The following is a 26,818-nucleotide window of genomic DNA, read 5'->3' as shown; positions in this document are numbered from 1 at the left end:
TGTGAAGTGAACTTACCACTGCAAATGCTTATAAAGAAATGGGAATAGAGAAATATGTCTCTTTAATATCATCCACATAGAGTATGTTTTAAAAGAGAGATACTTATTATTTCAGCCTTTCAGTATTTCAGTATTTACTATATGAAAACTGCTTTTTGTTAAGGCGTACTTTAAATACTTCATAACAAATAGGTCATAGCATTTCAACTATATGGACATGCGTGTGGTGAAAAGAGCAAAGTTTAAAGGAAAATAAAATGATTTACTGAACTCTGGAAATGGCTTTTTTTGTAATATAAGCACATGCTTGCCTAAAACCCCATACAAACATAAAATTAAATCGGTAATTATTCTGCTTAAGTTTGCAGATCTGAGAAAAAGCAAACTGACATGTTGTGCTCAAGCAAAGCGCCTGTCAGCAATCTGTGCTTGTCCAGATGCAATTGTTGATTCCTGTTGCTGAAGACAAATTGGCACTCTGGCTACACAGTACAATAAATGCGATCTTCTGTTACTGAAACTTATCCAAGAATTTAAACACAGAGATGAAGACACTGACCGAGTCAAGAATTTTGCTTGAAATGCCTTTCTTTCCTCTTCAAAACAAAACATGATGAGATTCCAATATAATAGAAATTCGTGCTTGCTTACCAATTTAATCTATTTAATGTAACACGTAATCCATGAATATATAAACCAGATACATTTTCTAAATTTTGAAGCATTTAAAATCCATTAAACCACATCTGTAGAAATGACTTGAGAATTAGGCAGCATTTCTGTTCATTTGTACAGGGAGCTGTGATTTGTCTCAAATAGCTGTGGTGCAAACAGCTTGTTGGACTTTTATCTGACTCTGTAGAGCCTCCACATAACTTAGACGTGAAGTAAACTGTAATGCAGGACCAGCTGTGTTAACTAAAAGCTTCTCTTATCCAAAATATATTGTAGCCAGAACAATTTTCTCTTCATTTGGAATATTTAAACATAAAAGTCTAGTATTCTGTAACTAAGCTTACACATTCTGAAGGATATGGAGTGATGGATTTTTTTCTACACAGTGACACACTGGAAATTTAATTTTCCAATGAAATACATTATTCTTCGAATTATTTTAGGAAATTGGAGATCACATGATTGTACGGCAGGACAGTAGTCCTGAGCTTTTGTTGCCAGATTCTTCTCCTTTTATTATTTTTGCTAGCCCCCACTTGTGTGTTTCTTAATGTGTGAATCATTTGTGCTCTAGAAAAAGGTTGGACTCCTCTATTTTTTTCCCAAGTAAGAAAAAAAGAACATTTTGTTATCCTGAACTGGTTGGTCTACTGCAGCACTCATAGATGATGTCAGATAGATCGCTGTCTGAGGATTTATAAGCTCAGATGTCACATATTCAGAAATGATCATGAAACTGAACTTTCCCTTGGGTGAACAATGGGAACACTGAATAATACCGCAAAGGTGGAACTCGACTTTTTAACAAGCAAAAAAAGCCCATAAAATAATCTATGCAGTGGATTGGTCAGAAGAAATTGAATATAGTGGACTGGTCAAAAGGAATTCCATATTCCATTGGACTCTTGGGTGGGGGGGAGCAAATACCTATGTAGTTTCCAAAACTAACATGGTGAGACTTAAGTGTGTGAGGGACACATGGACTGTAGGGAGAGGCTGTGACAAGGCTAGATTATGATTTGCTTCACTGATAGACTGGTCCTTTAAAAAAAAAAAAGCCGGCATTCCAACTCTATTCAGTTGTCTGAGGGATGTGTGCTGAATTTTTATCCAGACTGTGGTCTAGCAACAGTCCAGCAAACACACCTTTATAAGAATGAAGAGATCACCAGGAGAGATGAGCATTGTCTTTTCTGTTGTACTTGTGTGCTGGACAGTGTCTTTACCTCAGTGCAGAGACTGTGACAAGGCTAGATTATGATTTGATTCACTAACAGATTGGTTTATTAACACAAAATAAGAGTTAAAAGAAGGAAATACTTGATTAAGTGCTATTTTTGCCAGTTTTCCAAGGATATTAATATATTGCAAGGAATATCTCCTTGATATGCATGTAGCAGGCTCGGATATACTACTTAACCTACCTTTTTGAGTGAGAATAGTTACATAGTTATATTTATCACTGTAATTGTCATTAAGAAATAAGGTCTCTATGACACCTTTTCTGTTATTCAATTCAAAGTGACACCTGCCCTCCTTGTATGTACTCTTAAGCAGTTTAGATGTCTTTTTCATAAGGTATGTTCTTAAAGATATTGTATGTGTTGAGATAATTTTCTAGAGGATTATTTTGAAATCTACATTCACCAAACACTTTTGTCACAGTATTTGAAGAAATCTAATGCAAATACATTAAATTAACTTCATTTATCTGTCTCAATTTCTTGAGGAACTAAAGAATTTATGAGTCTTCAAGAAGGTATATATTATAGACCACAGTTTCAGGATTCTCCATACAGTACATTCATTTTTAGAAAGCCACTGACTACTGTTAGTGGTTGCTGCAACCAGAAGCCTGTCTCACAACCACAGACTCAAGACAGGATTACACCCTGGATGGGATGCCAATCACATGCACACATACACACCAGGTTCACTGCCATCTCTCAATTGTGTCTTCAGAGGGCGGAAGGAAACTGTAGCACCTAGTTAAAACACAAATACGTGGTCATAGGAAAGCTCCCAATGCAGAATTTTACCCAGTGTGAGGCAGCATCACTAACAGACAAACTACCTGCTCCCAACAGGTATTTTCTTTGAGTAGATTTTTAATATAGGTCTGCAAGATTTACTCATCATTTTTTAGAAAATAATGCAAAACTCAGATCCACAGCTGTGTATACCTCAGTTTTAAAATAAAGTACTGAACTGAATGTGTTTAATTGCACTCATTTATGCAGTGTTGCATACTGTTGTATGGTCATTTTCCTTTATATTTTATTATTTTTTCTTCATGTTGAGAACTGACCTTTTGCTTTATATGCTTATTTATTTTTGTAAATAGCAGTTGTAACGGTTTGTAACGTTAATGAGATGCTGTAGTTAACTTGCTTAAAGACATGATTATCTTACCCTTACCCACTCATCTCTAGTAGCTGTTCAAAATATGTAAAATTGAAGAAGCCAACTGTCCTTACAGGCTCATTTAAGAAGTATCAAAATTAGGAGGAATGTTTCTGCACTTGTCTCCATGATTAGATCAAATTTTATTCTCTGATATAACATGTCACTCCAGGCAATCAAATCGTTAAAAAGAACAATTGTCATGTGCAATTGTACCTTAACAGCGAGTAAACCTGACAAACACAGCCACCAGTAAAAGGTGCTCATGATCATTTCTACTTTTTGTTTCCTCCTCCCAGGTGCTTTTATCATCTGCTGGACCCCTGGTTTGGTTTTGCTGCTGTTGGATGTTTTCTGTGCCAAGTGTAACGTGCTTGATTTTGAGAAGTTCTTTCTCCTCCTTGCCGAGTTCAACTCTGCCATGAACCCCATCATTTACTCCTACCGCGACAAGGAGATGAGCGCCACTTTCAAACAAATCCTGTGCTGTCAACGCCAAGAGAATGTCAATGGCACAGCAGAAGGTTCGGACCGCTCAGCTTCTTCTGTCAACCACACCATCCTGAGTGGAGCCCATAATAACGATCATTCTGTTGTGTGAACACGCCAAGCAAAGGATAGTTCAAGGGAGATGCAATTCCAGGTATTCAGGAGAGAAAGGGAGCATTTCAACACTCACCTGTATTTTTTCGAAGGGTTTTCCCACATACCTTAAGACATTCCATGAACTGCTTAAGGATGACTGGAGATTATCCATTATTAAAAGGATTATCAAATAAACCCTGACTTCCCTCTTTCCAATTTTTACCTATCCTTTGCAGCTTATGAACTATAGTCTTGGAAGGTGTTTCCTGCATATCTGATCTCTGATGTGTGACAGCAATATTGCCGACTGCTGTTCAACCTTCTTACAACCTTATACCCACTAACTCACATTTACATGTAGATTTTATGCTTTCAAAATAATAACTAAAGGAATTAAGAACACATTTCATGTAATAAGCATTTATACCCATTCCATCAGCATGCTTGTGATGGACGTTTTCTCTTTCTCAATAGGACTCCTTATATCTTATTGTTTTTGTTTAGATACACTGCCATAACCATTAAAGATATATTTTTCTATTTCAAGTGAAGATGTAATTTGTGGTTAGATCTTTGTTTAAAAAGTGTGAATTGAATTTTGTGTGTACTGGCTATATAAATGTATGTATATCCAAATGTTTCTTCAAAAAAGGGAACTGTTTCTTTGTAAAATAATTAAACAGGATGGCATACATAAATGGCAACTTTTAAACAAAGTTTACTGGCCTTAATTTCTTCTTTATGCCTTTAAAATTATACTTATGGGATTGAAAAACATGTTTTACTGTCTTTTCAGCATACTAAATTGTTTTCTAAGGCCACTTGTATTTTTTCATTATCTACTTTGGATGTCTGCATTAGTTTCCTTCATTTGTAAAATATAATTTATATATGAAATAATGATGTATAATTTAGTCAAGTATTTGGGGGGTGGGGGGTGGGGATATGAATACTTTTCTGCCCATTAGCAATATCATCAAATTAGGAGATTACCTGAAATCTCATATCTGTAAAGTTGGTCTTCCAGGAAAGTTTTATTTGGTCCCTATAAACACTAATAAACTCTCCTCTTCTGCCTACATGTTTCCTACTGTACTTTTCTTACTTTCCTAGAAGGAGGTGTATTTGTCTTTTTTAGTTATCAGACTGTGGAATTTGGTGGATTCAATATTTAAGTACTCATTAACCAGCCTTCTATTACAACAAAGTGCTCTAAAATTGTTTTATAGCTAGAATATGAAGTGCAGACACCAATAAATAGTACTCAACAGGATTATAAACTGGTATTAAAGTTGTAAGAGTTATTGAAAATATAAACTGTGAAAACACATTTACAAAATCTTTGCATTACCTGCAATCTCTATTATCAGGAGTGGAGGAAAAGAAGACTGAAGGAACATTGTGACTCAAGATCACTACCTGAAGGTTGCAAGCTGAAGATGGCGGGGAATAATATCTGCTGTAATTTACAGAATGTCCTGAATCTATTCATCAAAAAGTGGAAAAGCTTTACTGTGACATGTTCATGGAATAAGGTGTTTAAAACTTCCCTTCAAACAGTTAAACATGCTTAAGGGTCTATAAATAAAGTTGACCTTGGAGGAAAAACAGTATGCTTTATTGTTGCAAAACTAATACAAATTGAACTCTTGCTCTTCATGTCCTCACCAAAATAAAATAGAAGCAGATTCTAACACCACGCAGTATCCTTTATAAAATGTTTTACTGATGGAACCTTTATTTTTTCAGCATGACTGATCTCATGCCCACTGTCATAATAGTAAAGTGTTATACATCTGCATATATAGCTGCTTTCAAATGATATTCTAATATCATTGAAATTGGTGGTGGGTACTAGCGCCAGTTTAAGATTGATGGAGTAAAATAATATTCCATGACTGTAGTTGCCAGTATTTTAACCCCACAACTACATACAAAACATTTCAATTTTGTCTTACAGGAAAAAATATACTTTTTTATTTAGTTTTATGATAAGAATAGATATTCTACATGTATTCAAATATATTTGTAGATGGAAGATAGAAATCAAGGAAACGCTTTATGATACATTAAAGAAAACATTTGTAATTGGTTTTAAGTCAATTTTAAAATAGTTCTTGATCGTTAAACAACATAATTTGGATCTACTTTAAACTGCCCACCATGACAGATGGGATTTATTTTGTCTTTGAGAAAGTTGAAAGGATCTGGTCCCTATTGAAAAGGAAAGAACTGGATCTAAGAACAGATGCTGAATGGTAGGGATGTAAAACATTCCAGTCATTTACCAGTTCATCGGTCCAGTTGTTCAAGAAATCCATTCACACACCCATAAAGAACTGTGTTGACAACTTGCTCTTCATCTCTGTCTGGTCCGGAACACCATACAAAATGTGTTCTATATCTTGGAAGTGACGAGAATATGTTTGGTATGTGATGCATAATGCAAATGTGAATCTAAAGTACAATAAGCCCACAGTCTGGCCATACAGTAGGAGCCAAGCTCTTAAATCACAGCAGCTGAAACCAGGAGCATTCTTGCTGTTCTTCACAAATATATGAAAAGAAACATTGAACCGCATATCAGTGTGTCTTGCAAAACTGGGTGTTCTCCAAATGTCAGAAGGTAATATCAAGGACAATGAACTGTGAAGACACGATTAACTCTTAACACTCTTTTGAGCGCTTTTAAACAGTTCTCCTTCATCGTGCAATGCTATAATAAATGGAGATCTAAATTTGTATTTGTTAACATATTGGTGGTATAGTTTTTATTAACGTAGCATCTACATCAAGAGTATTGAGTAATTTTTAAATATTTTGTAAAAAAAATGTATTTGGACTCAAAATATTTTAAGAGTAAACGCTGTGATTAAATGCTACTAGAGATTGAAGTATGTAAAATCAGTCCTGTTGTATCAGAAAATCCTACAGAACAACAATGTGGCATGTTGCAATGTTTTTTGGTTGTTTGTAGGTCTGATTTTAAAATCCCGAACTGAATATTATGGGTTGTATGGTTTAGCACAGTACCACACCTTATGGAGTGCACTTAAAAAGTAAGTTATTTTGCTCAGTTTTATTCCTTTATATTATATAACAACTAAAAATGTATATATTCAGTTGACTCAAAATAGTTTAAATGTACACATATACAGTATATATTGCATATGTTGACAAATACATTTTTTAAATACTTAGGGTGTATTCAGTGGTTAACCAACAAATTAACATTTCATCTGAATTTGGAAGAGCACATGTTCTTTGGCTATGATGCCTTTTTATTCTAAAATGTTTTATATGATTTTTATAGCCTATTTTAAAGTTTACTTTTTTGTAAATTTTGAAAGAGGCATGTTTATTAGAAGTGAAATGGTACAGTATGTTTTAAGTGCATACCTTTACAGCTGGCTTTTATTTTTCTGTTATTACTGGTACAAACAGTATCTGCACACTTTGTCATGTTTTTCCAAAGTAGCCTTGTTGCTAACACATTTCTGACAGACTTAGATTTGGTAAGATTAAATGGACATAGAAGAAAGACATAGAAAACAATTTTCTTATCAGAGAAGATAAATTGTAGAACTACAAGGCCAGATTGCATTGGTGTTTACCTCTAAGGTCACTCGATCAGGGAGCAGCAATTTTTTACTTGCTTTTTCAGTTTCTTGTTACTCTCAGAATCTGTAACCAAAACAGAACTTTTATATTACTGTATTTGCCTACTGTCAATTATTACTTCATTGTTAATGTTTGTAATTGCCAAATATTTAAAGATAAAAATATTTAAAAAGTAGGATGATCCAGTGAATGTTCACATATTTTTTGTATCTCCTATCCTCCCTCCTTTCTCCCATGTCACACGGCATATTTTTGTAGGATGATTATTCTTTAATGAAAAGTTAATGCTGCCAGAAACTGTCTCAGACATAGTAATTCCACATGGAGGTTCAAACAAAGTATAAACATTGGACTGAAAAGGTCTATATATTTCAACAATCCTAAACATTAAAGGGCATGCTCTCTGATTTATTCTGTACACAATTCATTGTAGGCCAAATGCCAAATGCATAGTAGACAAATCTCACATGCTGTTGATTTCTAGTTTGTGAGTGAACTAAAAATGCAAGATCCTTAAATCCAGTAGTTCAGTTTGTGAAAGAAAAATCTAGTTTATGACAGTTTTCTACCCTTTTTTATAAGACTTCCAGGGATATTTTTGGCTTTTTGCTGTGAAAATGTCTCATAATGTGCATTCTCCAAGTACTTACTAAGTACTTGGAGTACTTGGAGGTAAAAGAAACTTGTAACAATTGTGCTCTACACAGTTTGATTGTTGTCTGTTAGAAGAATAGTCAGCACATTCTAGATTATGGTTTCAACTAGTCCAAATTTACTTATTTTGTTCCTCCAAACTTTGTGTTTGATTACTCTGCACTATCCATTAACAATGGTGTTTCAAAGAAAAGCGGGAAATGTTCTTTTTATTTTTAAAACTTGTTCTTTGTTTCATTTGATACACCCTTTTATACTGAATTCTGAGAGCAATGCTGAGGAGGAGTTTATGTTGTTTGTTTTCTATTCTTTATATTTTTACTTTTTAAATGCATACATATTTTACATTTATTTATAAGCTTATCCAGGCTTTTGCTAAAAATACAATTCCCTGATTTCATAATCATTTTTCTGTTACCAAGTAACTACCGACTAAGCACTGTTATCACATCACACTTATTGAATCAGATTTGCTCCATTTTTCTTACTACAGAAAGCTTAGACCTATTAAATTTTAAAACTTCCAGTTCTAAAAAACCTAGAAGTATTCAAGAATTCTTAAATATATACTTGAAGCTCTTTTTAAAAAACCTAATAATGTTGAGTATTATTATGTTTAAATGGATTAAATAGGTATTAATATGAGTAGATTAGGTATGTTGGGTGTTTTTGCCTGTGAAACTAGTATTGTACTATACAGTATAAGTTACCCATGAACTTAGATTGTTACACAGCAAGCAGTCATTGTCATGTCACCAATAGGCCAGCTGTGCTTGACAAATGTACAGTATATGTGATGTGTGGGTTGCCACATACAGACTACCAAAAGATAGCAGTCATTAACAATGTTGTGTAAAGTATGCACATCACAAAATCACCTAATTAGCAAGAGATTTGATTGGTGACAAGTGAAGAGGTGAGAACTACTGTATGTGATGCAGAATATTTCACAATCTCTTCAACAGCAGAGCTGCCATCTCAGGTGGACTCATCAGCAATTTAACACAAGCATTTTCAGACAACTGAAGAAGGCTCCTTTCTTCTCTTTTTAGCATGGAATAAACCTTTACCCTACTTGAATTACTTAAACTACTTAAATCTTTAATTGTTTCTTTGTAGCCTACACATGCTGATGCAGCTACTGTACCTAATTGAACTGCATCTGCAATTTAGACCTTTTAGTCCTATGCAGGAATGAATTAAGGTTTTGTGTAGACCACCGTGGTACACATCAGCAAGTGTGTCACTGGTATACAGAACAATACACTAATTGTTGTGTACAACAAGTCAAATGATAGTCTGGGCAGAAGTGTCTAGCCACTTGTAGTGTAGTTGCTTGTAGTGTTGCCAAACTGGATACACTAAGTCAATCAAGTCCTGGAACCTTATCCTGATGTGTCTACTTTCCAGCAAAGACAAAGCTTCCACTCAGGCTGCTTGTGTAATGATAGATGTCCTGCTCATCAGACCTGAGTTTTCTAAGGTATTTGTAGTGCTCCAAGCCCACTAAAATTTAAGCCAACACAGACAAAAGAAAACTAAGAGGATGTAAGAACTAGCTAGTACAAAGTGGAAAGACCTGGACTGGCAGGCTTTTAGATAACAGGGTTGTGACAGGCCAATTGATGAAGCAACAGCATTTGCGACCTACCTGCCACTAGAGGCCGCAAGCAGTCCTCTATTTTTTGTGAATACGCTCACTAGATGTCAGTCCCTTCAGTATTAGATTATTGTTGCCACAACCCAGATGCATTCTGCTGGAGTAGATAATAGAGGTGCTACCCTCCATTTTTTTGTTTAATTTTGGGAACTATACAATGTCTTTATACTGGTATTGTGGCATACCAGACCTGGATAGTGTGCCAAGTATCCTGCCAGACCAGGACCATTATACTGTAAATTGTGGAAGACTTGAGCACTCTCCAGGACACTAGGAGTCTTCAGAGAAGAAAGGAAGTCATAAGCATGGTGGGACCCAACCCTTTGAGATGAGAAGTATAGCAGTGTATCAAGAGGGGTTGGCAGTGCCTCCTACTATTGACTTACCTCAGCCCCGGACATGGGGATGGTATGAATGTCGCTGTGATATCAGTCACAGTCCTAGATTGCTATGGTGCTTCCTCTAATTATTGTAAATAGACTCATTGGGTGTCAATGTGTTAATTATTGTATTATTGGTCATGGGTGGTGAACCATTTTTGGACTTCACTTCACAGTCATTGTGAATTTTGTGTGTACAGTTCCCGAGGATTTTCCTAGTGAAGTTTAGCATCTGTCATTTTGGTTCTCCACACCAGGGAAGCCCTCTTATCTTTGGAGTAACCATCCTGTTCAAGGAGGAGAGACAAATAAATAGGGATATCTTCCGCCATCTCAATTTACTGCAGGCGAAGAGTGATTTACAGAATGTCTTTTGTTCTTTATATCAGTATTGTATGTCATATACTGTATTATTTCTTCTTTTAAAGAAGGTGGCACACCCCTTTCTTTTATTTTACTTTGGTCCTTCTGCGCCATTGTCCTGCATCCAGTTGTTTCATTGTAGTGGGGGTCTCCAACCCTGGTCCTGGAGCGTACCAATCCAGCAGGTTTTTCAGCTATATATATTTTACACAACCTATAAGACTATAAGAACAGTGCTGGATTACAGTATTATTTTGCACAAAGTATTCAGGCACTGTATATTGCAGTTTAATAAACCAATATGAAATGCAATGTACAATGTATTTAGTTTTCATGATAGCTATACCATATACAAAATATACATAGTCAAAATAAGATAAGAATGTTACACAGTTTCAGTCCTGTTTTCTTTCAAAAGTGAAAAGGTGAAAAAAAAACAAATTGAATGTTATTTTCAAATCTCTATTATACCGTTAGCTACTCAAATTATTCCAAGGAGAATTAAAGGCTGATGTAAACTGTTTCAATTGTATCTACTGTATACTGTGGAGAAATAGTGTCACCTGTGTAATATACGAGTACATAAAAAGAAATTAGTATTCTTAAATTTTCAAAAAAATGTTGAAAATAGATACAATATTTAAAAGCAAAATACAAAAGCAAACATTTCTCGTTATTCAGTACATTAAAAGCTATTCAAATAGTCTGTCATGCAAGTTATTGAACCCATATACAAATTACATATATAATATTTAAACAAGTACAGAAGTTGCACTCATACATTTGACATAACCAGACATAGAGTGGTTTAATAAAAATAGATCAAATTCATTTAGAAACACCGATCAATGGGATGTCCATTTCCCAACTTTCGAGTACAACTTTATTTTTAAGAAAAAACATTTATTGATCTATTTTTCATATGAAAACTCATTATGTATTATAATTGTATAAAATGTTATTCTGATCTGTTTGTGGAATTGCATCATGTTAAATCACAAAATAAAAACAAAATACTAAAGCCTAAAGTGATTATGTGCCACTTTGGAATATGCTACTGTATAGTATATGTTCAATATTTGACACTGAAATGCAGACACTTAGCCCCCGTCAGGGGCAGCTGAATGGGCCATGGTGGATAGAACTGTGTTGAAAGCTCTAGGGTCTGAGTTTAGCCTGTTTTGCCCTTTGTGTGAAGTTTGCATGCTCTTTCTTTGTTAACAAGAATTTTCTCTAGGTCCTCTTTACTTCTAGCTCCCAAGACTAAGTTAATTGGTGTCTCTTAAATTGTCCCTGTGTGGTGTGTGCCTTATGACAGACTCATGTCCCATGTAGAGCACAGTCCTGCTATAAACCTTGGGGTCAGAGGATAGGCTTCAGTTTGCTGCAACTCTCGCTAGGAGCAAACAACTTATAATGGATGGTTTTCTATCTTGTGGCAATTTCTGTAGGACTGTGCCATTTCCAACAAAAAGAAAAACACAGACATCAGGACATATACATTGTATAAGCTTCTCCCAGAGCAATCTATGCTGAGCATGTTCAAATATGTACACAAGAACCAAAGCATATGTAAATGCATATGCATATTTACAGTATGTAATGCATACTTATGTAAAATTGACCTTTATAAAAACTTTAAATTGGCTTTATTCATCCCTATAAATATAATAAGTGAAGGAAATACCTTCTCCATTACAAGTTATGTTTAAAGTTCTTATACAGTGGCCAACAATTAACAAGACATTGTACATATTGATGTTGAAAGAACATTATCAGTCCCTCTATATGTATAGTCAATAATGCTTACATATGATCATTATTTCAGCAGCCAATATTTTTGAAGTGGGGTAGGTCCATTTATATACAGTATAGCACTTCTTATAATAGAAAAAAATAAGTTGCTCTTCCTTAACTATATATTCCTGTTTACTGTTCCTATCATATGATTTAAATTCCTTTTAAAATATATAAATTCTTATTTCTTCATTGATCTTAACAGCAGCACTGGCTGCTATTCACCTAAGTTTTTGCATCCTTGATGTTTACAAAAAGTGAACCATTGTAATGCAGCCACCTCTTGATGATATAGGAGTGTTTAACATCCTTATGTGAGATGATAAAGAACGTAGGTGTGAGCTGATTCATGGACAAGCTCTTAAACCCCAATTGTCTATCATGGCAAACTTGCACGCAGCATCTGATCATGCATACGTTCAAGGATGCGATGGATACTGGCAAAACTAGGTCTGTCCGTTGGATGAGTGCTCCAGCAGAGCCGCATTAGGTTATACAGCTCCAGTGGGCAGTTCTCAGGGCAAGAAAGGATATTGCCATCCCTCACATAGTAGATGACTTCTTCATGGGCCATACCATAGTAAGGCTGCATGCCATTGGAAAAGATCTCCCACAGCACCACTCCATATGCCCAGACATCTGATTCCGTTGTATAACGGTTGTAGAAGATGGATTCAGGAGGCATCCATCTGATAGGGATGGCGTCATTTTCATTTGCTTTGTAATAGTCAGCTGAGTAGATATTGCGAGACAGCCCGAAGTCTGCAATTTTCACAATCATGTTTTCCCCCACCAAGCAGTTGCGTGTTGCCAAATCCCTGTGCACAAACTTGCGTTCAGAGAGATAAGCCATGCCAGCTGCCACTTGTTTGGAGATGTAGAGCTGGTCAACACAGCTTAGGGCAACCATTTCTGACTCGGAGGAAAGGCTTCTCCCAGAAAGACTTGAACGGTTCAGGCTGTGCTGGCTCGGGGAACGTCTGCGCAAGTATTCATTCAGATCTCCATATGCCATGTACTCGAACAGCAGACACATTGGTTTCCCTACAGCACACACTCCTGAACAAAAACATAAAACAGGAATATTATAAAAGGTGCATTATGCAGAGCACAGTCTGTCAAGTCAGTCGTTGAGAATCTTGTCATATTTTCATTTTAAATGTGATCTGAATGTGGTTGAAATTTGATTATTCGGTAACCTTGGTTCCCTGTATGAGAAGAATATCCACAATGCAATGGGATATTGTTGCAACACAATGTGGAGAGAACTAAGCCTTTATACCAGCATCCCCAGTAGGCCAGGCAGGAGCATGATGCCCTATCCTCAGACCCTAACATAAGTAACATAAGTAGATTTGGGGTTGTCACACTTCCTGCTCTCCATCTTTCATTGCTGAACCTCTTCATGAGATGGAGTGGAAAATGTAACTGCCTCAGTACAAGGAAATAGTATCAGATAAAATTTAAGTGCAAAGTCAATTAAGTGTTAAGTAACCAGATGGTCAGTGTGCAGCACCACCAGTGGGCAATATGATAAAGATAAAGCAGCATATAAGTAGACTACAAAGGAACAAGTAATAGGTTTATTCCATGCTGAAAAAAAGAAGAAAGAGAACACAACGTTTCGGCCGTGGAGCCTTCTTCAGCATGGAATAAACCTATTACTTGTTCCTTTGCAGCCTACGCATGCTGACGCAGCTACCCACCTGAACTACTATAAGTAGACTAGTATGAAAGGCCCATAGAACAGACCACAGTGATAAGTCCCTGACCTCTTGAATAAGGGAACCCAAAGTTGTAACCTTGGTGAAAGGCTTGTGTGTGGCCAAAGCAATAACAAAAGTTCCCAGGAGTTAGAACATGCTAAACTGTTTTGCTTCTGCAATTTCTCTGAAACCTTTTCTGTCACCAGCAACTGGCCAAGGATATTGTTCATCTATGGCTCAAAGATGGAGCCTTAAGCATTATGGGCAACACAACATTGGCATTTCCTCATTGGCTTGGAACCACTTTCTTTTGGTTCCTCAAAGCACCGAAAACAACTAGGAACATGTCAAACAGCTGCAAGTGGTTGTGTAATAAAAAGGAAAAAGCACCACGATGCACTGAAAATTCTGTAATACACATAGTGAAACACTGAGAAATGCCCAATATACAGAGAGAGGCACAGTCAAATTCTAACCTATACTCCAACGCAGCTCTAAAAAGGTTTGATTTGAGCTAATTTCACGAGAAAGACACCAAGTGTAGATAAACCCAGCAAAAGAGTGAAAGCCAGGATCCAGTCCTGTTAAAAAAACATTAAAAACTGTGAGACACATACAGTAAAAGGGGAAAGTAGAAGGTATGCCACCTATACTGTATCTCCTCAGGAGAGGGGCTTAAGACAGGACATGACATTCCTGTTTGGACCATCTGCGACATTGGTAGAAATACTCAGTCCTCCATTGCTTGATTGTTACTTGTTGAAATGAACAAGAACAGCTATTGTTTGCCAAGACTTCAGTACATTCACAGATTGAAGTGCACTGAAATTATAATGATCTAACATAAAATCTCCAAGCATTAACAGGAATAAATCCTATGCCATGTAATTGCTTTCAGCAACAGATACATAATATTAACACGTCTACAGAATTCCTGATTATTTGGCAGTGGTAACATCCTTTATATCAACATTAAGAAACATAAAAAACGTGAATGAATGTACTGTAAGTGGAACACACAGATCCTTCTCTTTTCGTTTTTGGTAACAGTGCTCTATTGGAATTATTTTTGATGACTTTTTCAATATTTTTATTTACCCACATCCCAATTCTATGGGACATAAATAAATTATGCTTCACACTTGAAACCTGTAGATGTGAAAATTATTTAACTACAACATTTTGAAAAAAATTCCATTGTAATTGTTCTCTGTTTCCTATGGATTTCTAGTCATCATGTTTAGTTTCCTTTTAATTAAGTAAAAGACGAAACAACTAAGGCGTTTTGGAGATATTTTAGTTTGGGGTGATAGGGTGATGGCATGACAATGATATTGAAGTTAAGAGATTAAATAGCTTTAAAAATTCACTTATGTTAACAAGTTCCATAAAGGTACAGTGACCTGGTTACTACTACAAGAAAATACAGAAATATTATTAACAAGCATCTCATGTTTAGGTAGATATTCAGATTTTATAATTTGGTTTTATAGGTGTCATTATCATTATATGAGATGAACTGATGCATGAAAGACACTCCAGTAAAACATAGTGATACAGTACATGTTCAGTATATATCATTGAATACTGAAGATTTGAATGTGAAATATATACTAATTAAATTACATGAAGCTGTAGACACATTAGTAATCATTTTAGTTTCTTTCAGACATGGTCATTATACATTTAAGACAGCTAGCCAAGCCAAGTGTATCCTTCAGTGCAACAAAGCAAACAATTTAATCTGTGCCTTCAAGAAATATTTAGAGTTTTGCAAGTTTGTTTATATTTCTTCAGAAGAAGAAAATTCCACAGACTGTTTTTTGTATATGAAAGCGCAGCGTTACCTAGGAGCTTAACTATGTTGGGGTGATCGAATTCAGCCATCAGAGCCGCTTCTCTCTGGAAGTCTGCCTGCATGTCTGCTGAAGCCTCCTCTTTAAGCATCTTCACTGCTACCATGGTGAAAGGTTCAAGAGAAAGTAACCTAGGAGCCCTACAACATAAAACATAAAAAGCAATTAGACAGGAAGAGACTACATAGTTAAGGATGTAAAAGAATTCTAAATGCCAAAATCATTAAATATTTATTAAAGTTATTAACAGCAGATATTTTTTCAGTCCTATATAAGTATGCCAGAATGCTTACTTTATACCTAGGGACTTTTTTTTTGGTTCAGTTCAAGGAATTATTAGTTATTAAAAAGGCAATTATCAAATGCATCAACTTTCCAACAGAACTGCAAAGTAAATAAACTTGACAATTAAACTGGCTAGGTCAATAATACAGGCTAATTTCCTAACATTTAAATAATTTAAATAATTACTTGAGTTGCATCACTTCTCATTACAAGCTAAGTATTGTTGCTAAGCTAATATTGCTTGTTGCTAATATTTCTGTACATTTATATTTTTTGTAATATTTTCCATTTGCTTTGGTGTGTTGTCAAATATGTTGCCATGGTGGTGTTGTGGTAATACCTGTTGCCTTACTGCTCTTGGGTCCTGGGTTTGATTCAAGAGAGGGAATGCCTTTTATATGAGGTTTTCCTGTCTTTGCTGTGTACATGGGGGGACTTGTCCAGGACTTGTTGCTGTTTTCTCCCATTTCCGAAAGACAAGATGGTTAGGCTAATTGGCATATCTAATGTTCCTTGTGTGCTTGTACAGTATTTTAATATTCATGTGTATGTGCTTTGCAATGCAGAAATGTAAGTGCCTGAACTCTTTGTGTCAACCAAGGCTTTTATTCTCAAGCTATATCTATGTCATGAACCGCACACGAGCACTTAGAACCACCATACCCACGAGCACCTCTCACCGTAGACATTCACTCACTAATTAATCAATTATCATTCCACACAATCTTCTCTAGCTAAACCCTCTCACTCCACTCAATCTCCACTCACTATTGAGGTTCCCTCTCTCGAGCTTAAAGCTCGCTTTACCTTTTTGGAAAAACGCTTCTGTCTGATCGACTTTTTGGCTCTCGAAACTCTAGCACTATCCCTTGGCTACGGCTTTGCTTAACGTTTTCGGACTTAGATACTTTTGGTACTACACGGAACCTTTCCGGAAAAGACCTACAACTGCCTCGCATTGGGTCCAAACCAGCGGCTTCGCTGCAACGCCTGACAATCTATTCACGTGGTTAATTGTAATGTGGAATGTGCTTTATCCACACAAGGTGTTATTAGTGAACATTCAGTCGGTATTACAAAACTATAAAACAAAACCAACAATAAATTATTAGCTCCTTCTCTGGAGCCTCCATTTAAAAAAAAATCCTATTTGGAGGGAATGGTGGCTAAACCACTTACAGTATTTAAAGTATAATATAATTGCCATTTTTGATTTTTTACATTTTTCATTTTTTAAAATGTGTTCTTAAATATTTTCCACAATTTTTCACAATTGCTTTTATGCTTAGTGACATTGATCCACACACTGAGCTCTGCTGTTTGTTTGTTTTTTATCCTTATTTAGGATATATCCTCATTAGTTTACATCCTCATCACAGAAGGGATCTCTTTAAAAGATACATCAAATGTGTTCTTCCACAATCTTACATAAACTTATACATTCAAGACACACATTTGTAATTCTTCCCAAAGTTTTAAAATATAGGAGATGACCCATAGAATGCACTGCTGAAATATGGGTTCAGAATACTTACCCTTAACACTTGCAAGGAAAACTGAATGGTCAAATTGTCATTACTTCAGTTTAATATCTCGTCTGAATCATGACCACCTCTTATGCTGCAGCACTGGTTTGGAAATTCTGGTTTAGTGGGAAGTCTGTCACCTGCTGGTCCACCAACACCATTTACAGTACCAGCTGGTTATACAGATTAAAGATCTCCCAAGTATTGAACTGCTGTCACATTCAAATATATGTTTTTTTTCATAATCCTAGGGCAAATTTTTGTCTGTCATTTTACACTACATCATGGCCTTCTGGGTATTGTAGTTCTAGTTCTTTGTGGCAAGTTAATCAGTGTACAGTCTCTGCAGACCAATGGCTTAATTGTGCCCCTTTTGAGTACAGTACCTTGCCACACATTCTGTCACGCCATATACATTATAAAGTGGCAAGTCCAAGCAAAATAAAATTCTTATTAAATGACACATAATTAAATTCCAAATCTACAATAATTTTGTACAAAAAGATATTCAGCTTGCCTAGCTGGTGCACACATGCACTAACCAACAACGACCACACACAAACATTCTCCAACACATGCTTCTCTTTTTTTTCTTGCTTTTAATGTGGGTGGCCACAGTTATTATGCAGGTCCCACGTGCACAAGTTCCATATGGTATAATGAGAGCCTTCCATCCATTTTCTAATTGTTTTATCCAGCAAAGGATCGTGAGGAAGCCAGAGACCCCTGTCCATCACAGGACACACACAGATAGACACAAACATGTACACACTCACACAAGGGCCAATTTTCCCAAAAGCAAATTAACCTACCACTATGTTGGTTACAACTGGCAAGCACCCACTTGCCACAAGAAACCACAAGAACATGGGGAGAACATTCAAGCTCCACTTACAGTAGATAGCACCCCAGATCTGGACCCTGAGCCCTAGTGCTGAGAGGCAGTAATGCTAACCACTGCACCGCCATGCATAGTGAGGACCCTTCATCCAACCTGATCTCATAATGCATATTCTAGTATACTTTGGGAACCTGCATTCTTCTGCACGTATAACTGATCAGAGGATATTAAAACAGTGAGTGTTTCCATAAAAATCTCTTGAGTTTGAATCCAGCAGGATTCAAACTTTCTATTTGAAATCTTCATATCAGGATTTTCTAGTACTTTGTTAACTATAACTTGCCAGTGTCATGAAGAATTAATACTCAAACCTGCAAGAGACCCCACTGATCCATTAGAATAGTTTAACAAACAATCCTTAATAGTCTTATAATGCTAAAAACAAATATATATACAGTACATATATTAGATACTGTACATATGTATCTAATTTAGTACAGCAATGAATGTTTCATGCATTGTTTAACAACATTATTTACACTACTACAGTTGTATAAGCAAGAAAACACACATACATATAAATATCTAAGTTTAGTGAATTAAAGTTAAAGCAATAACATTAATTAATGGTCAATTATTTAGCATACTGCATAAATATTTGTGATATGGAGAAAAGAGAAGGTGATGTACTGTATTACATTTGCAGCTGTCTAAAGATACACAGCTGAGCAAAACTGGCAAGACGCTCTTAAAGGATTTATCAAGTCATTACTGATTGCTTCCTGTCATGGAAGCTGCTGGGCTCCCTGTCAGCTCCTGAACTGTCAGTTCCTGAAGAAAGTAAACACTTATGCTGAGGTATAAATAGGTTTCTTACCAGTCACAGCTAACATGATAATGCCTGCAGGGAAGTTTCACATTGAAACCAATGTTAGCCCTGCTGATATTAGAATTCTTGCCCCTATTTCTGGCTGTTGGCATGAAGCTTATCCATCTCTTAGTGCTTTTCCCAGGAGTCTCCATATCCAAACAAAGATGCCTTTCAAGTGAACGTGGATAATGAGGAAAGGAAAGATGTCACCACTGACATCACTAGCAAATTATCTGGAACCTGGGTACAGCACGAAAAGTTTAGCTGCTTTTAATTGAGAAACTTCTATGTACTGTAGGCGCCAACAAGACATACTTTATAACACAAAGCACTCCAAAGAGCAAATTTAGTAAGCAAAGAAATTTATTCTGACAGAGAAAATCATGTGACTGAATGATTTGGTGTCTCTATTCTTATTAAAATGCTCTTACTATGGCAGTCAATCAAGATCACGAAGATCTATTATTATTACTACTACTACTACTACTACTACTACTACTACTACTACTAAATGAGAGAGACTTCTAACACTCCTTCAGTAAGAGTAAGATCCTGAAAGGTAACAACGGAGAGGAAGCCATTTGGCCCATCTAGCCCACTTGATGGTTAGTTACCTCATAGATCCGGTGATCTCATACAGCTCTTTTTCTAAAAGCAGCCAGAGTTCTGAACCTTGTCAGTGCCTTTAAGGATTTTGATACCAGTCTTTTCTGGTGTACTGCGGTTGTGTTACTGAATGACCTCCCCCAATCCTTAACAGGTCTTATATTCTTATGCATCGGAGATCAACGGCCTAATTATGCCCTCAAACACAACATTAAAAAATAGTCTTCATAATATTTGAATACAATTTCCGTTGTTTTTTTACTTTCAATGATTGTGACAATAGGGAACTTGGTAACGGTTCAGGCACTATTGATGTAAAGTTCTAGAGAAGCAGTAAACAGTAAAGAATGTTGGCTTTGGCAGTATTGCTCCCACATAGAATTCATGGTGTTATTGAACTGAAGTTCGGGTGGAGGTCAAATTCTAATCTTGCACTTCCACACCGATACGCATAAAAGCTCCCTGGCTTTAGACGGAGCTGTGTGCATCGTTTTTCTAGCACCCCTCCTTCCTCCCCAACATCACCATTGCAGCAGTTATCACTGGCTCATGAAGTACCTCATGAGTAAGGGAGGGTGTGACAGTACTGTTCTCTGACCGGCACTGACATTTTCTGAGCCAAGTGAGTTCAACTATTATAATTTGACTCAATAAGTAAAGAAGAGCACAATTGATTGTTTATTATTGCCACATTAACCAGTCATAAAGTATGAATTTGAATTTCTTAGAATTTAATTTAAATTGCATATAATGTTTTTTTAATTTTACAACTCTGCTTTTTAAAGACGTAGCAGCAAAAGCAAGGCAAGTGTAACAGCAGCAATGATCTTCAGCATATTTTCATGTCAAGTAAAATTATTGATAACCATTAACTTTGTATACTGTATACCCTTGGTTTATATTTATACATATAATCACATTTTGTCTTACCTAGCTTGGAAAACCCTTCCAAAGGCACCTTCTCCAATATCCCTCACATACTCAATGTTATTTCTTGGGTATTCCAAACTAAGGAGCTTGGAGTTGAGAAGGAGAGGTAAGCGTTGGTACATTGGATTAGGATGGAGGCGGTCCAGCAACAGCTCGGAAGGAAGAGTTGTCAAAGTGGGTGTTTCCATTACCCTTATAAAATAAAGGAAAAAGGTATTGCAGTGAAAGATTCAGACAGAAGAAATTGCTGGATGTTTTTTTTTTACAAAAAGTAAAACTTGTTGGGTTTTTTTTAAATCAATAGTAATATTGTTCTATATCGTGTCCTGTGACTACCTTGTTCTGTGGTTCAGAGAAATATTTCTTAACCCTTATTCTGGAGGAACACTGTCTTACTCCAGGTGCATTCTTAATCACATGTTAATTGATTTAATTTTTCTGTTTAAGGAGTATTTGCAAATTAACTTTCAGCTCTTGAAAGGTTAAATGGGATTTGTGATTGATATCAACCGTATACCAATTTCTGAGTTGCAGAATTGTCTTCATTCAAGTATGTTGCCTGAAATTTAATCAATTGCAGTTCTGCATAAGGAAACAGGCTCGTGTGGGAGTCTGAAAGTGTCATTCCCACCTGTATCTCTTAATTATCAATTTTTCAACTAACAAGAGTTGTTTGGCAAAAATAGTGGCAGGCAAAGTGAGGAGAGGCTGTGTAAAAAGGCTGTATGTTAAAATTGTTGGAAACAGTATCTGTGAAGGAGGATATTTTGGAAACTTAGACTAAGAAGAAAAACAAGCTAAATAAAAAAAAAAACTGGCAGAGGCGATTTAGAGCTCAGCTGGAATAAAAACCAGCAGACACAATGTTCCTCCAGGATGAGGGATGGGCACCACTGCCCTAGAAGGAGACATAAGTCAGAAGGTTTCATAAAGCTAACAACGCACACTCCAAAACTTATTTTTTTACTTGGCTTTCAGACTACAAATGCATATTGAAATGCACGTGTGTAAGCATACCAAAGATCTCCTGAAGACTAAAACCATTCATTTCAAGTAACTGACCTCTTCCTGTTCTTCCATGTTTTTCTTCTTCTTCGACACATGAGAACAAGAACAATGACGAATGCTGAAGCAGCAAAAACAGATATGACTAAAACAATCACAGTCATGGAGTAGGTAGGGGACACCAAATGAGGTATGTTTGGAGCCTGATGTTTAGGGTGTGTAGACACAGGCATAGAAACTGTAGGAGAAAAAAATGAATATAGGCACAATTTAATGTCACACAATAATATTTTACTGTGGAAGCTCAGATGGCAAGGGCATCTAGCTCCTGACCGGAAGATCTGTGATCATAATGACAGCTAGTTCTGAATATGTGTTCTAGGTTTTCATCATGTTAAAAGCTAAAATTCTCATTATATTGCTTTCACAATATGTATTAAATCGTGAAGTGATTCATACAACATTTTGATCTCAAGCTAAAGGTTTAAAAATTCCCTAGTTCACATACTGATTTTTGTTTAAGGAATCACCATCTCTCTTTTTATTACTTCTGGCTTCACGTATGAGCGACAAACGTATGAGCGACAGGGTCATGCCTGGGAGGATTCTCGAAATACAAACATACTGTAGGCAGCCCTGGATTCAGAATACAGACTTTATTTAAGGGAATAAGTTCAAACAGAATTTTAACTCAGGTTTTACTACCATTCTCTCTGTAACTGTGACTCCAACGAGACCCAGGAGCTGGTTTACCGGCTGACCGGCTGACTGACCATGCATGGAACATACAGCAACGCATCCGCATTCTCATGCTGGTCAAGCAGTCTAATGGCCTCCCTGGGAGCTCCACACTCCAGCCCAGCTGCACTTAATTAAGGGCGGGGAGGCAGCTCTCCCTGCCACAGTATCTTTTTCCAAAAGTGTTTTGCTGCCCAGTGAACACATGGCATTTGATTAAGAATACAAAAACAGTACTTTTCTAAGTGAAGTAAAACTTTAAAGAAAATCTTATACTTAAGTGTTATAACTCGTTCTAGGATAGGAATAAGAACAGGTAAATTCCATGTTGAAAAAGGAAAACAAACGAAAGAACAATGTTTTGTCTTTGGAGCCGAATTTGGGCATTTTGTGGAGTTAATCCTTTTTTGTTCCTTTGCAGCTTTCATGCTGATACAGTTCCCTACAGGAAATCTACTGTACTGTATTTCCATAGATACGTCAGAAATATGCAGGGTAGTGTAATGTTACAAATTACAGTTTTTCAAACTAAAGCAGTAATTCTGAATACAAGCTCTTCACTGAAGATTACTCACAGCAAGACATTATTATAGAAACCGTATCTGTAAAAACCACAAAAATTGAAAAGTTGTTTCATTGACAATTTCATATAAATATGTTCTTTAAAACTGGGATTTCATAGATTCAGTATCATTTTCAGGCATTTTTTAAAAATATGCAATGTGTCGGTTATCAATCTGTGTACTTACCATCCCCACATTTTGGAACATTGCAGTTGTCCCATCTAAAGTTTCTATCCGTGGTGTAGCACCAAGGCTTTTCACTGTCTCCTCCTGGATTCCGACAATAGTTCTCCGAGTTCTTCAATTCAGGGATAATCTCTGGAGACAGCCTGTGAGAATGAGGAACCTTTGGAGACCAAAACCAAGGAGAGCTTTTTAATATTAAAACATTATAACTATAATACAATTTTCTCATTGTGTATAAAATGCAATTGTGTATTGTGATTAACCTGGAATATCCAATTAACTGTGTCTCTAAATAAACATCCATCCATTTTATAACTGATTCATCCAATTCAAGGTAACAGAGAAGTCAGAGCCTATCCAGCTTCCATCTAGAAGCTAGTCCATTACAGTGCACACCCACACATCCACCCTTTGGGCAAACTTTCCCAGAAGCCAATTAACTCAAAAGCACTGTATGTCTTTGGACTGTGGGAGGAAACTGGAACACCCAGAGGAAACCTACGTGAACATGAGGACAACATACAAATTCCACGCAGACACCACACAGGTCTAAAATTGAACCTTGGACCCCATTCTGTGAGGCAGCAAAACTAAGTACTGTGCCATCATGCTGCCCTGTTCCGTAGCAAACTTTCATCATGATCTATTTTTTGTGATAGAAGTTCAAGTGGATGGCTGCATCAACAAGGAATAGGTAAAGGTTTATTCCATGCTGAAAGAAAAGAGACATAATAAAATGTTCCTTATTTTGTGATATATTTCTAATTATTATCCAGATTTATTGTGACTTTGATAGATTTATTTTTATCTTATTGCAAAGTGGAATTTTCCTAAAAATGATTTAATAATCATCTTATTGAATGTTTCATATGACAGAACAAGTCTCAGACAAATATTTCAAACTTCTACATAACCTTCTGTGTAGAATTTGTATATAATCTCAGTTAATTGGTGTGTGAAAATTGTCCCTGTGTGCCCTGACATGGACTGGCATCCCATCCAAGGGTGCAGTCCTGCCTTGTAGCCTATGCTTCAAGAAGAGACTGCCACACTTCTTATAGGAAAAACAGCTTTTTGATAATGGATGACTGGATAGTGCACTAAATTACTGTATATGACTGTTCATTGTCACATGAGAATTTTTATTACAATAAAACAACTTAGATTTTAATTGAAAAGTGGTATGCAACTTTATGAAAACTAACAAAGTGTAAAGAGTGAAAGAACTGCTTCTTTCTCAGTGCTAATTGCTTCCAGAGAAGGGCGTATCAATCTGAAATTTTCTCCTGTTCCAGATCCAACATCCCGCAGGCATGAGTAGACCCAGTTTACAAACTGCTTTTGTGTAAAAAGGCAGAGGAAAGCCCTCTTGGAAAATACAGTGTGATTTAAAACTTTGGCAATATAAAAGAAAACAAACAAAAAATAAAGCTTTAACAGCAAAAATAAAGCTTTAACTGTTTCTATAGTATTTAAAAAACATTGTGTTATTCAACAGTGTGATTAAAGAGTTGCAATTTAACAACTCAAAAATATCATTGTACTCAACAGATAAGAGAGTCAAAGCACAGGCCTATAGTTCTGAGATCTGTACCGTAGTACCAGCCTGTCCTCTAAGATTTTAGCTGACTGTTATTAGGTTTCCCCAATTAGTTGTGTAGTCATGGTTTGGCTTAAGTCCTTCTCTTTATGCACAATATCATCCCTAGAAACAAGCATAAAGAGCAACAGTGAGCTTGTGGTGTTCACAGTGTCGCATTTATTGCCTCTCCAGTTGGTGTTAACTGTCCTGACTCACGCTTTGAAGCTCCCAGTGAAACAAATGTTGATTGTCAGTAGAGTGGACACGCTAAAAGAGTGCATGCACAGTTCTTGTTTCCTCACATACTGGTTCAACTGAATCGATTAATGAAGGATAAATCCAGACTGAAAGCATATGAATTACTTTAAGAGACAACCACAAATCTTACAAAATTAAATATTTAACATATTCAGTGAACATATAAGTTTAATCATTCATTAATGTGCATCTCATTTCCATCCATCTATTAGAAGAAAGTTAATTATTACTTATAATGGACTTGGCAAGCTGGAGCTTGTTCCAGAGACAAAGAGAGCAGGACAGGACTATCCTGTGAGGGAATGCCAGTCTATCGCAGGTTATGCGCAAAAACAAAACCACAGGCAGGAGCAATTCAGAGACCTCAATTAATCTAGCCAGCATGTCTGTGAAAAGCAGGAAGAAACCAGAGCACCCACAGAAAACCCATGCAAACGGTGAGAACGCTTGCTTACTGTACAGGAGGTGCCCCAATTCAGATTAATTTCAACTGAAGAAAGGAACAATCAAGCACATAGAGGCAACATTGTGTCAGCCTAATGCCTGTAATCTAATTTCATGGAGAAATTATTAATAATTACTGAAACTAAATTCATATTGGAAAGACACAACATTTTTGTGACATTTGAGTGACATATACTGTATATGATATTTTATGCTTCATACTTAAGCAAAGAATCTACTGAACAGCTCTTTTGTTTACTTTTTTAATGGAGAAGTGTTCATTATAAATATTATAAATATGTTTTTTTATGGCATTCAAATCATGACAACACGCATTCTTAGCATTTGAACAAGTTGGTATACTGTACATCACAAATCTAAACATTCCACATTAGAAGCTGGATGGCACAATGCTGTGGTGTTTATTGCTGCTGCCTCACAGCTGTTGGGTGGTGGGTCTGGAGCTGGATTGCTTTCTGTGTAGAGTTTGAATGTTCTCCCTGTGAACAAGTGGGGGTTCTCTGGGTGCTCCAGTTTCCTCTACATTCCAAAGACATGCTGGCTTAACTCACTTCACTGATTCTAAATGATCCCTGTGTGCTTGCGTGTGTGTACATGTATGTGCCCCCTGATGAAGTGGTGTCCTGTTGAGGCACTCACTGCTACTTTGCATCTTAGGCTACCACATCAGCCCATATCAGGAATAACCATCTTTCTGATAGTGTGGATGGGTTTTAGAAGCCTCCTTCGTGTACATTTTTAATTTCTAACACACAAAAGTGACTGGAGATAAATGTCTTGTTGTAAAAATACCTTAATAGAATGTTATTTGTTCTCTCTTAAAAAAAGATGATTTTTCTGAATTACCACAATCTACCTGTCTACATATATTTCTAGATGAGTAAAAAACATTCAGATTTCCTCTGACGCACAAAATCATAACAAAACTGCATTAGACCGTTCATTTAGAAATAAAGAAACTATGTATTGTACAAGTAATCATCCAGTAATAAGAATCATTGTACTAATGAAATACTATTACTTGTCATTTTCAATCAAAAGGGTGGGAATGATGTAATATAAAGTGCATATCCACACATGTTATAGTTTATCAAGCCTTCATAAATGACTTCATCTTGGAACCAAGACAAAAATGATGTTGTTGTTCTTCACACAATACTGGCTTAAAACCAAATATTACTGATTTGCAGAATGTGTCAAGCACTCACATAAAAACCTAGCTCTGAGGTCTCTATAACATATACATTACTATTTTTTAATTA

General features: G+C 36.3%; 2 protein-coding genes across 3 annotated transcripts in view; one reads left to right on the top strand and one right to left on the bottom strand.

Annotated features, from left to right (window-relative positions):
- Nucleotides 1–5,643, top strand: part of lpar1 (lysophosphatidic acid receptor 1) — a 58,822-nt gene extending 53,179 nt beyond the window's left edge. The window contains exons 3-4 of one of the 2 annotated variants that reach the window (XM_006626567.3): nt 3,378–3,721; nt 5,034–5,643. In XM_006626567.3, the coding sequence (XP_006626630.1) occupies nt 3,378–3,679 (302 nt within the window). In that variant the 3' untranslated portion in view covers nt 3,680–3,721; nt 5,034–5,643. Of the gene's footprint in view, nt 1–3,377; nt 4,743–5,033 lie in introns of those variants that run through there. The other variant, XM_015361233.2, reaches the window with a different exon arrangement.
- A 4,964-nt stretch (nt 5,644–10,607) lies between these two features.
- Nucleotides 10,608–26,818, bottom strand: part of musk (muscle, skeletal, receptor tyrosine kinase) — a 43,760-nt gene continuing 27,549 nt past the window's right edge. The window contains exons 13-17 of the mRNA XM_006626624.3: nt 23,252–23,411; nt 21,822–22,002; nt 20,760–20,951; nt 15,692–15,840; nt 10,608–13,197 (exon numbers count right to left, since the gene is read on the bottom strand). Coding sequence (XP_006626687.2) covers nt 12,518–13,197; nt 15,692–15,840; nt 20,760–20,951; nt 21,822–22,002; nt 23,252–23,411 — 1,362 coding nt within the window. The 3' untranslated portion in view covers nt 10,608–12,517. The remainder of the gene's footprint in view (nt 13,198–15,691; nt 15,841–20,759; nt 20,952–21,821; nt 22,003–23,251; nt 23,412–26,818) is intronic.

Source organism: Lepisosteus oculatus, chromosome 3 (assembly GCF_040954835.1).
Source record: "Lepisosteus oculatus isolate fLepOcu1 chromosome 3, fLepOcu1.hap2, whole genome shotgun sequence".
Classification (NCBI taxonomy): domain Eukaryota; kingdom Metazoa; phylum Chordata; class Actinopteri; order Semionotiformes; family Lepisosteidae; genus Lepisosteus; species Lepisosteus oculatus.
Note: the sequence above shows the minus strand (reverse complement) of the source record. Positions and strands in the feature narration are given on the sequence as shown.